The sequence below is a fragment of the Pogona vitticeps genome, chromosome 6, assembly GCF_051106095.1.
Source record: "Pogona vitticeps strain Pit_001003342236 chromosome 6, PviZW2.1, whole genome shotgun sequence".
NCBI classification, from domain to species: domain Eukaryota; kingdom Metazoa; phylum Chordata; class Lepidosauria; order Squamata; family Agamidae; genus Pogona; species Pogona vitticeps.
The window spans coordinates 21,987,770-22,000,710 of record NC_135788.1 but is presented as its reverse complement, the minus strand read 5'-3'; the positions used below and the strand labels follow the sequence as shown (position 1 = coordinate 22,000,710).

At 40.9% G+C, this 12,941-nt stretch overlaps 1 protein-coding gene across 2 annotated transcripts in view; it reads right to left on the bottom strand.

The window, feature by feature from the left end:
• RSU1 (Ras suppressor protein 1) overlaps nt 1–12,941 on the bottom strand; it is an 82,505-nt gene that overhangs the window by 36,938 nt on the left and 32,626 nt on the right. For both annotated transcript variants that reach the window (XM_073003114.2, XM_020806661.3), the window contains exon 8: nt 3,855–3,987. In XM_073003114.2, the coding sequence (XP_072859215.1) occupies nt 3,855–3,987 (133 nt within the window). The remainder of the gene's footprint in view (nt 1–3,854; nt 3,988–12,941) is intronic.

The window sequence follows — 12,941 nt, the reverse complement described above, 5'->3', positions numbered from 1 at the left end:
GAGAATATGAAGCAGAAAGGACTTCAGAATGAACAGTACAAGCAATGTAGTACAAACAAAATAACAAACCCTGGTCATCTTATGCAGTGAAAATAATTACATGAGGATTGGGACTAAGGTCTACCCTGGATTTTAAATGTCACTGAGGTTCCATGGTACATGGTACCATTAAATGGAAATCTAAGTGACTTGTGCATGTGGAAACTTAACAATGTTTGGTGCAGCTGTGCAACAAGTTAGAAAGAGAATCAGGGAAGGGCAGAAGCTGGTGGTGGAGCACAAGGGAAGGTTCATGTCATGGTATACCAGAGGTTGTATTCCCCATCCCATCCCCACTGTCTCCCTGGGGGGAGGAACACAAATCTAGCTCCATCCATCTGTTACGAAAAGTGTTAAATACACAGTGGGTCATTTCCCCCCATTCTCTGTTAGCAAATACAGTTGGCACTGTCTACTAGTTCAGTGAGACAGTTATTAGGTGTGCATATACAGTACGGACTTGTAAGCTGTCCACAACTTCAAGCATAAAAAACGACATCCAGTCAAATATTCTACAAAAAAACCCAATAAGCAAGTGTATTATGGTTAGCTGTTCCTGAAAAAAACAACAAGTACTTTAGTGAATCATAAAAGGGCAAAAAAAATATCTTACAATTTTAATTACATCTAGTAGGCGGACACATCAAACCTTGGGCAATTCATCACTGAAGTGGTTCCAAAGATGTTATTCATCTGTTTGCTGTTTACAAGTATGAAGGCACAGTTAACAAAATACCCTTCTTTTATTACTGTATAAACTAGGGATGTGGGAGAAATTTGTTAGGTTGGTTTGCATTAAATGAAACTGAAAACCAAACAGGCCATTCCCAATTTGTACATGAAATGGAATGTAATTATCCTTCAGTTTTCATGCTTCTTTTTGTGGTGCAATTCTCTCATTTTAAACAAATCTATAAAATGCATACATTAGGAGAAATTGTACATAAAAAGCATACATTAGGAAAACTGCACGCAGAATATGAATTTTTCATACAAAAATGCACACCCTGATACAGAAAGCCAATGGAACAGATGTGTGTCTGAGAAAGTTCCAAAACTCTGGAAAACCAACTAGATTTGTCTCTCCCTGGTACAATCACACAAAAATGTCCTGTGTTCACTTTACTAAGGCAGGGAGAACAAACATACTTGACTGTTTGATATCAAAAATTCCCCACATAAGCAGATAGTGAGAAATGTTCCAAAACTTCAGTTCTGCCAACTCTACCTCACCCCCAACATTGGTATCAGCTGTAAGCACATAAGGAACAAACATGGTTTGTAAGACGATCTTTCAAACCTACATCCCATCAGAGACATTTTCTCTCCTAATGATCTATCATACTCTACATATAATTACATCTTTGATGGCTCAACTGAAAAATTACTGGAGTCACATCTCCTTCAATGTAGTCAGGCATTTCTTTATGGGTTCATCATAATTTCTAACATATGGCAGTTGCAATCTGACATATATCTTCTAATCCATGGGTGGGTAATTCATTCAGTACCGAAGACCTCATTGAAAATGCATCATGAGCCAGAAGGTGCAAGCTTATTTCAGTAATTTATGCACCTATAATTCCCTTTGCATAAAAGCTTCTTGGCTATGGCGCTTCCTAACTTAGGAATCATTCTACCACTGTGATGCACTTTGTAATTTTGTGGTGTATTTCTATTCTATATTTACCGATCACCACATAACTAGTGAGATGCTTGCCAAATGGTAGGAATATGTACTTCTTTCCACTTCCCTCAATAGCTCTACTTGGCCAGCCAGGTGAGAAGACCAGGGCCAGCCTTCATTTTCTGCAACTGCTCTTTGTCTGCTTTGCTTCGTGATCTTTTGTTTCTTCCCCACTGCCCAACTCCCATCACAATAACTACAGCTTCTCCTGCTCCTTTCTTTCAGATATAGAACATTACACAGAAATCATCAAATCATACATATTATCATATATTATCTTTCTCTTTAAAGTCAGCATATAAAGTAACTCTACGTGGGGGCGTAGAGTGAGGTGACACATCATTTCTTAAAGTCCTGCCAGCTCATGCCAGCCAAAGTAATATACAGTATGTATGCATATACTTCTTTCTTCATCTTCCCAGTTTTTTAAAATGCAGTTTGCCTCATAACAACAGGAGGGGAACGTCCTGAAGAAATGGACCTGATGTGGAGATCTTACAGTGGAAAAGAGGAGCTTTGGACCTAAAGAATCCCAGGCACCCTCAACTCCACCTTGGCTATGCACCATTTAGGGCCTACCACCAGGGGAAATATTGGCAACACTAGATTTACAGCCGCACAGCTTGCTGAGAGTTTAACTAGATGTCGTGGAGCAGAGGTATGCCTTCAACAGAGCACAACTCCACTGCAGGGGTGTGTGTTTGTCTCATTGTAAGTCTCTCTGGCCATTAGTACCATGGTATAGGATCATTCATCAACTGCAGATAGGCTTCCATGTCTGAACATGTTCTTATCAATGTATGGTATTTCTATACTGACCACCAACAAAGTCCTTTAGAAAAGCTGAGACACAAAACTACTTCTAATAATGATTTTATATGACTAGGATTGGAGTCCCCTTTGAAAGCAGCAGCTTTTACAAATCTAAGTAGGAAATGACCCCTTTGAATTGCTGCCTGACTAGCAATTAAAAGATCAAAACCAGATGACCATACCTCTGTGTGCAGATGCAACTTTTACTCCACTTCAATGTTCCAACATCCCAAATTTACCAGGTAAAGCTGTCTGATGCTGCAATGCTAGCTAAGCATTATCTGTTAGTGTGTAGAGCCATAAGAACAAAAGGTGGTTTAAGAGACCTTAACCTAGTTCATAAGAACATCATATTTCAGTTCCAGGGCTGCCTGATCCCAAGATAACCTCCTTTTCCCCATCCACACCATAAAATGCTATTGTGTAGCGGTGAGTATCTATTATACACAGTTGTGGCAGTCCAGTACCGTATGAACTGCCACAGTTCCATCTGATGGAAACCATGGCTCTCTGATTTGGTGAAATACAATTTCCTGCTACAGAGCTCTTGTGTATCCCTTTGAACTACAGCAGAGACTTACTGAACTACAGATCCCAGGATTCCACCAGGTAGTCATCATATTTAATTATAGTATCAAAATGCTACAACACTACTAGTTACTTTATTCTGAGCAAATGCCTCACTAAACACTTGTCTTCTCACCATCTTCTGTGGGAAACACAAGAGATGCTTTTCCAACATCTTTTCATTTGCAGTGGTGCCTCGCATAACGAGTGCACCGTTTAACGACGAATCCGCATAGCAATCTATTTTTTGGGATCGCTAATGCGATCGCACTGCGATGTTCTGAATGGTCAAACTTCGCATTGTGATGTTTTTAGAACAGCTGATCGGCGGTTCCAAAATGGCTGCCGGAAGCATTTTCAGGCGCTGCCCTCGCTTACCGAGGCGGCGAAGATGGTGGCACTATGGAGGATCTTCGCTGAACGGTGAGTTTGGGCCCCATAGGAACGCATTAAACGAAGTTTAGCGACGATTCCGGATAGCGACGATTAATCCGGAACAGATTAATGTCGCTATGTGGGGCACCACTGTATACACGTCAATCTTCCAGTTCTTCACTACAGCAAACAAACCAAGAGGTAGACAGAGGAAATAAACAGATGATGTACTGTTGATTTTCAGGGAGTAAAAGGAAAACTTTGCCTCTTATTTTGATGCACTTGAGGATGAGCCACACCACCAAACTCGCCCTAGGGAAGTCAATTTTTTCAAAATCAAGTTAGAGAGCAAATGAAGAAATAGAATACTCACTATTTGTATGTTTCTGAACGGATATATTCAAACACATGAGAAATGCCCAGTTGGAACTGATCCGCAATGGGAGTGACCCAGGGGTTATTCTCTGCTTTGAAGACTTGCTTCTGACCAGTCAAATCCAAGTTACCTGAAATAGTTTTTTTAAAAAAATCCAGTTGCTTGTTGACAAAATCAAGGCATTTCATCTTTTTAAGACCTAAGTACATATCTTTGATAAATCCTATAGGCCGAATGATGCTTCCTAGAGCATATGTAATTTTGTCCACCTGGAGTTCGTGGATGAACAAATAAAGAGTCCGAATAGCTCTCCTTCTACAGAGCCCAAGATACTCAAACATGCAATCAACCCACGTAGGGATCTTCCCCTGCCACGTCTAGGATTTACATGGTATTTCCCAGCTAATTTTTCTTTCCTCCTCTCTAGAAATAATCATATTTTATGGCTGCCATATCTCGTGAGACTAAAGAAATTCCACCACCTTGGGAGCAGGCCTGGCATGCCTAATAATCCATGCACTAGGTAGGGATATCTCTCTGTGTTTATGGCAGCTCATGGATCAAATAAAGAAGGGCACATCTCACCACAAGAGTATTGCCTCCCTCTTCCAGTCACAACCTGCCTATGGGCTTGACAACGGAGGGATATTCTTAGTTTCTTTGTTCTCCCCCACCGTGGAGGCTAGTTTCTCAAAGCCCTGACCATCCTCACCAGTGTCATGGAATATACTACTCTTTATCTGTTGGTCTGTCTTGACTAGATCTCCATGAAGGTAATCTGGCTTCTGCACTATCACAAAACATCCCTCGCCCAATCAACACTTTTTATAAACTTATACATTGCTCCTTCTTCTCTCCTTCCTTCAGCCCCATGGATGGTTTGCTACAGGCCCACAAAGCTTACGTGGCTCATAACATCACCTTCAAATCCGAATGTCCTTGTATAAGCTTTGAATTGCACAGTTTTATTACCATGTATGTGTCATTAGCAAAGTAGAGGCCATAGTCAACTTTTTAAAAAGTTGGTTTTAACCTATTAAGTGGCTTAGAGCCAAACTATCTAAAAGACCATATCTCCCTTTATGAACCTGCCCAAGTACTACAGTGTTTCTCCGAAAATAAGACAGGATCTTATATTAATTTTTGCTCCAAAAACGCACTAGGGCTTATTTTCAGGGGATGCTTTATTTTTTTCATGTACAACCATCTACATTTATTCAAATACAGTCATGCCATCTTCTTCTAGTTGCTGCACAGTGGTGGAGGGTGGGGTTTCACTTAACTGGGGCTTATTTTGGGGGGTAGGGCTTATATTACGAGCATCCTGAAAAATCATACTAGGTCTTATTTTCAGGTTAGGTCTTATTTTCGGGAAAACAGGGTAAGAGAATCAGGAGAGGCTTTTCTCTCCATCCCACCACCATCATAGGCATGCTTGGTGGGGCCACAGGAGAGGTCCTTCTCTGTCATTCTTCCCAGACCCTGGAACTGCCTCCCACAGGAGGCCAGGCAAGTTCTGTTGTCCTGCAAACAGACAAAGACCTTTCTTTTCAGGCAAGTTTTCCTTTAAAGGGCTGGCTGACCAGAGGGATTTTGAAAGGGACCATTTTATTCTGTGTTTTACTAGTGTTTTAATACTGTTCTTATTATGGATTTTAATACGATATTTTGCTTAATGCTTTTTAAATATTGTAATAATTATTATTTGGCTTTTAACTTTGCTTCTTTTAAGCTGCCTTGGATCCTTCAGGAGAAAGACAGCACACACACACACACACACACACACACACACACACACACACGTAAATAATAAATAAGTGCAATAGCATAACTTGGAACAGCAAATACCCACTAATTAACAAGTCCCTGACTGAATTCCCAGTCACATGTCAAATACTAGTTGGGAGGGAATAGACACACCCTAGCATAGATAACACAGGTGCAGTGATAAAAAGCTCTCATCCAATCCATTTCACAAAAGAGTTGACCCAAGAACTGAACTTTTGTGTGTAAAGGACTGTAACCTAGGTGGGCCAGAAAGAACAGGAATGCAAAAAGTACGAACAGTCAAAATTGTCTCAATAGTGGCCATAAACAAACAATACAGTAGTTGGGTTGTTACAATGGTAACATGAGTAGGTCAGAAGCCAGACAATATCCTATTGTTTTTCAGTGCATATGCACAGCTGACATTTTCTTGAACAGTGCAGGAATTGTATTCGCGAAGGCTTTCACGGCCAGGATCTAATGGCTGTTGTGGGTTTTTCGGGCTCTTTGGCTGTGCGGGAGTTATTGAATTCTACAAATGTGTGTCTCACCACAAAATGGGTAAGAGACACACAGATCGCTTACCTGTAACTGTGGTACTTTGAGCGGTCCTCTGTGAATTCACACCTATGGGTTTCTTCTACACCTGTACGGATATTGTCAAAACATTCCAGGGCTTAAAACGCCTCTTTGACCATACTCTACGAGGCGGGGAACATGCACTACGGAGGTGTGTGTGGTTTAATGGAATTTTTAGGCTCTGGAATGTTCCACAGGTGTCTGTGTAAGCATGGAAGGAAGCCACTGCTGTGAAACACACAGACCATAAAGAGAAGGATCTCTTCAAAGATATTACATGAATACCTTTCACTATCGCAATCAACCAATTAAAAGAAAACACTATCAAAAGTTAGAGACTTTTAACATGCCATTCTTCATCAATCTCCCTAAACACCCCTCCTTTGTTGTGAATTTAAATGTGAGGAGGCGATCCCAGGTTCTATGAAACACAAGAGATTTCAGGTAAATGGTGGAAATAATTCTGAGAGCCGCGTGGGTCAGCCTCACTTCCCATGCCATTTATACAGGTGCATGTGCAGCAGCCACACAGGGCTAGGCTGCTTCAGAGAACGTGCCTTTTAAAGATGCCAAGCTCCAGCAATGTCGTTCCACGTGGCTTGCATTAGCATCAGTTTGTATATTCCATGCTCTCTGCAGCAGCTTGTTAAGGAAAAGGGAGTTAGCATAATTAGAGAAAAGCTAGATCATTACACTTGTGCAAAAAAAATAAAAAATAAAAAATAAAGGGGGGGAGGAAGGAGAGGAAAAAAGGAGATGGATGCTTATCCTAGGAGCAAGCTGCCATTAGCCCAGTTGCGCTCTCTTCCGTCAGCTGCCTGGAGGTTGGTTCTTTGCTTAAATAATAACATGCAGGCAGCATTTCAGTCCTCTGTCAGTCAGGCACCAATTGCCCTAAATGCCTTACGCTTGAGTGCGTCTCGTTTGGAGGCTCGCACCCACTCCCTCCTTTATTAGAGGCCTCAGCAGTGCTCCTCTTCTAACAAGGATCAGGCGGGAGGATTAAGCATTGTGACAAAGAGGACCTAATAAGCGAGAGGCCAGGGGTATCTAAATCTATGCTGGCTAGTTCAGCAAGAGATTCACACTGTTCTGCGTGCAGTTTTCCAGGCACAGGCCACTGGGGAAACAAGCCAGCGCTGTGATTAGCAGTAACCCTCCTGACCAATGCTACTATGAACATCATATTTCACTCGGAAGCTTATTCTGCAATTGCAGATTGGATTTTCCATTTTATTACCTGCAAAAAGAACCACAGACACTTGTCTCTAAAGCTACCGACACGCTAAGTACTCACTTAGACTTGTAATTCGGAATGCACAGCCATCAGGAGAAGGAAGAAGATTAGTCTGCTGAAACTCATCCAAATGACAAAATTCAGCAAGACGTATGGCATTCATCTTTGCAGTGTGCATCCCTAAAGTGTAGGCATTCATATCCCAAAACCTCACCTCAGACAGTGCAGAGAACACTTTAACCCTGCACTAGCAGAATAGTTTACTGAATTCACTAAATTACACACAGACCTAGCTATGGCATTCTCAATGTTCAAGCACAGTATTTTCAAAGTTGTTTCCAAATACTGTAAAAATCATATAAACAGGATAAGCCTGAAGTGAAAATTCATGTATCAGAGACCAGGGTGTGTTGCTTTTAGGGGAAACACATTAAGCAGAATGAGACAGTCAGAAAGGGAGAGGGGGTAAGGAAGGTTATTTCAATCTTCTACTCTAAGAGCACAAAAATATCTGAGGTTAATTCCTCAGAAGAAATGGAAGGTCGGGAAGTATTTCATGAAATACAGTATGTAGTTTTTCAAAACCTCATAGATCAGAGCCTAAAACATGATCGTGAAGTTAACAGAGGGCTTGGAAGACACCAAAGATAATAATGCAGACATCTTACATCTCCCATTAGCCTGCTGGCAATGATGTAGCCGCTCATCTTTGCTGCCCTGGCAAAACATAAGAGCCAATCATGCAGCAGTTCCCACCACCTCCCTCCGTTACAGGCTTCCTTTTGCACAACCAGTTATGCACCCTATTTCGCAACTAGTGCAAAATCAGGCATGTGAAGAAGAGCTTGCTGAGCCAGGGGCAGGAATGATCACACAAACTGCCTGTACCTGATCACGTAAGTGAACAGGATTCTGGCCAGGCATAACTGTGACGACTGGAAATCCATGCTACGGGAAAAGGTTACAAGCATGCCCACTAGTGCATGCCCTTCAAATATGAGTTGAGAGTGAAAACTGCTATTTGTACTTGTGGCAAATATTAAGGGAACCCTTGCTGGAATGAGGGCAAAGAGAGGGGAAAATAGCTGATCTCAAGGAGAACCGACTTAGGACTTGATCGCGACACGGTAACGTGGGAGCTAACCAGGGCTATCTCTGAGGCTGCAGAATTGCTCAGCTAACCCCATAGCAGTTAATCCTGCACAATTCAGTACTTTTTTGAGTAGATGCTTTAATCAAATGCTGAGTAAGTGAAGATCTTCATTAACCACCTAGACATCTCTAAAGCCTTTGGGCAGGAACTGACGAGAATGGGTAAGGTTTGGAAGTGAGAGAGGTTCTGAAAATGGTTGTTGTGGGTTTTTCGGGCTCTTTGGCCGTCTTCTGAAGGTTGTCCTTCCTAACGTTTCGCCAGTCTCTGTGGCCGGCATCTTCAGAGGACAGCACAGAGTTCTGACTCCTGTCCTCTGAAGATGCTGGCCAGAGATTGGCGAAATGTTAGGAAGAACAACCTTCAGAAGACGGCCAAAGAGCCCAAAAAACCCACAACAACCATTAGATCCCGGCCGTGAAAGCCTTCGCAAATACGTTCTGAAAATGCATGTTGCCATGCTCTGCTATACTCCAGCCCCTTCTTTCCCTAACCTGCTGCACCAACGCGTGAGGCCTGATGGGAAATCTAACTTGCATTCAGTTTAAAGGAGAGTAAGTAGAAAGCTGCGCATGACTAGGGCCCCTGACTTATCATGCCTCTCAAAATGTGCATCACACTTGTTCCATCTTTAGTAGAATGTTGAGTAGAAACTATATTCAGAATTCAGCGCTCCATGTTGTAAAGCTGGGGGATGAAGGAAAAAGGCTGAAGAGAATACAGGGGAGCTGGAAGCTGGGCCAAACATGGATCCAGGATGGCCTCATCTCTGTTCCCATTTTCACCGCTTGCAGAATCTTCCAAGAAGCTGAGCAGGGTTCAAGATGACTTCAAATCAATGCATCATTTGGAAAAATAACCTTTTGATTTTATTTATTTTTTTTTCAGAAAAAAAAACAAATACAAAAGTGCAAAAAACTTACTACACAGTCTAAACTACCGTACACCCCATACCCACAGGACACCTTAGAAGAATACTTTTAATACAATCTTCCGTTCCAAAATTGTATTGATTGTTGTTTAGAGGCTTTCCCCTTTCCTTTCACTAGTACAAATTCAACAAATCTACCCCAAATAACATAAAAATATTTGAACTTATTTCCCCTCTTTTCATCTTAAGTTCAGTGCTTAATTTATCATTTAATGCAATGTCCCATACTTGATTATATCAATCTTCTAATTTAATGTCATTTTTGTCTTTCCAAAATCTAGCTATAACACTTGTCATAAAATTGTGAATCAATTCCTTCAAACGATAATCAAGTTCTATCTTATCAAAAATTGACAACAAAGCAATTTTAGAATTGAATTCAATATCTTTTCCAAATATATCACATATTCCCTTAAAAATCAGTTTCCAAAATTTCTGAATCCATTTACACTCCCACCATATATGATAATACGTGCCAATTTCTTCATCACATTCCCAACAAGCTTTATAATAATCTGAATTTATTATATTCATTTTCACTGGAGTCATATACCACCATAAACTGATTTTTAAAAATGTTTCCTTTATTCTTACCGACATCAATCTTAAAATTCTCATCCTTCAAATGTTTATCTAATCCTCTATTTTGATTTCTGTCTTTAAATCATTTTCCCAAATTGATTTCAAACCTTTTGTTTCAGTCTCTTTTTCCTCTTGTTCCAAAATTAGGTTATATATTCTACTTACTGCTCTCTTCCTCAAAGCATCTTTCTGCATATCTTCATGTGATGGTAGAAATTGTTTGTACTTAGTGTATTCTCTACATTTGCCATTAATTTTCAGCCATCCATTTGTCCAACAATCTAATTGGATATAGTTATACCATGACAATCTATTAGTTTGAAGTTTAACTATCATCTGATCTTTCAATCTCATTTTAATCATCCAATCCTTCAATCTAGCAACTTTTTTGACCTTAAACAAATCAACTAAACCCTTCAAGTTTGCTGGGAAGTTTTCTTTTTCAGTCACTAATTTTAATGGTGACGTAAAGGGACATAACTTCTTTTTATATCTATTCTGTACATTTAACATGTTTCTTAAAAAAAGGGTTGTTCAGCTGTTTTTTTGTATTTTTTACTACATTAAATAAATATTTTTCAACATTCCCATTTATTCTGAGGATTTCAAATTTAACTTTCCTTTGTTATATATAATATCTGCATTAATATTAACTGACTCGCTATATAATAATTTTTTATTCTTGAGACAATTTTCAATTGTTGAGGATGTGGACAGGGTGCTTCGATCTGTCTGTTCTACCACCACTCCACTCGACCTTTGCCCATCTTGGCTAATTGGAAGATCGGCCAGGGAGATTCACACCTGGGTCCAGGAGGCTGTGAACGCCTCTTTGAGAGAGGGAGTGGTCCCTACCACCTTGAAAGAGGCGGTAATTCGTTCACTCGTTAAAAAGCCTAACCTGGACCCAAGGCTGGTGGTTAACTACCGACCAGTGACGAAACTTCCTTATTTGGGCAAAGTGATGGAGCAGGTTGTGGTCAGGCAACTCCAGGCGCTGCTGGATGAAACGGATTTTTTACGGTGGTTCCACTCCTTCCTGGCTGACCGTGTCCAGAGGGTGGTGCTGGGGGACAGTTGCTCTGTCCCATGGGATTTATGTCATGGGGTTCCTCATGGCTTGATCCTGTCCCCCATGCTGTTTAACATCTACATGAAACCACTGGGAGAGGTCATCAGGAGGTTTGGGCTGAGGAGTCAGTCATATGCTGACGACACTCAGCTCTACCTCTCATTTTCCACCAATCCAAGTGAGACAGTTTCTGTGCTGAACTCGTGTCTGGACCCGATAATGGACTGGATGAGGGTTAATAAATTGAAACTCAATGCTGACAAGACGGAAGCGCTGTTAGTGGGTGCTTCACCGGACAGGCTGGAGGGCCATTTCCCTGCCCTGAATGGGGTTACACTCCCCCTGAGGGACAGGGTCTGCAGCTTGGGGGTGCTCCTGGACCCCAGTCTAACACTGGAAGCCCAGGTGGATTCGGTGGCCAGAGGTGCCTTTTTTCAGAAATTATGCCAGCTACAGCCCTACCTGGACAAGCGGAGTCTCATGACAGTTAAACATGCACTGGTAACATCTCACACAGATTACTGCAATGCGCTCTACACGGGGCTGCCTTTGAAGATGGTCCAGTGACTGCAGCTGGTTCAGAATCGAGCTGCGCGGCTGGTGAGTGGTGGGACCACTACGGAACATATCAAGCAGATTCTGTTTAAATTACATTAGCTACCAGTTGCTGCCCAGGTCCAATTCAAAGTGCTTGTTTTGACATATAAAGCCCTAAATGGCTTGGGGCCTGGATACCTGAAGGACCACCTCCTTCCATATGAACCTACCTGGCAATTAAGATCTAGCCAAGTGGCCCTTTTGAAAGAGCTGTCCCTTAAGGAGGTAAGAGGGACGGCTTGTAGACAAAGGGCCTTTTCAGCAGCTGCCCCCAGACTATGGATTGCCCTTCCAACTGAAATTCGTCTGGCGCCCATGCTGATGACATTTCGGCACCAGGTCAAAACCTTCCTGTTCCAGAAGGCTTTTAATTGAAATAATATCAGCTGTGGGACCTGGTGGCAATTTTTAGAGTATATATTTTAATTGCCTTTTAATTGCTTTGTCTTTTTATTGTATTTTAAATGTTGTAAGCCGCCCAGAGACCTTTGGGTACTGTGGGCGACATATAAGTTAAAAAAAAAAAACACATATATACATATACATATAAACCTCCATTTTTTTTGAACTTTATACCAATATCTTTTATTTATTCTAGATTTTTTACCTTGATTACAAAATCTATTAATTAATCCCTGCCAGTACTTCAGATCTTCTTCTTCTAATTGTATTGGAAGCACCCTGAATAAAATAACCTTTGAATCAACTGAAAAACAAACAGAAAAAAAAATACTGCACAAAATATGCTCATTCCTGCATTATCTAGTTAAGACTTGAATTTGAAAAGGTACAAGGTCAACAACGTGTTAGCATTTGTATCCTGTACAATTTAGATATGCCTCTAAGACATGCTGGAAATTGATGACTATGCAATGACCCTCTGATTCATAGGAGAAAAATGAAACTTTCATCCTACTTCCAGAGAGGTTTATACTATTTAGAACATATGTTTAAGTGATTAACGCAGTAGCATAATTGAAAAGAAAGTAGCAAAAACAGAATGCTTTGTAAAAAAAAAAAAGAGTAAGGATAACATCAACAGAGATTGACTCGGTCATATTCTGTTCTGCCATTGACATTTATCTGTGTTTTTTCTGTTCTTTTTATCTCCCTTCCAATTATCCATGTTTTATTTTCTTCCTCTTTTGTCAAAAGGATGCTCATGGATT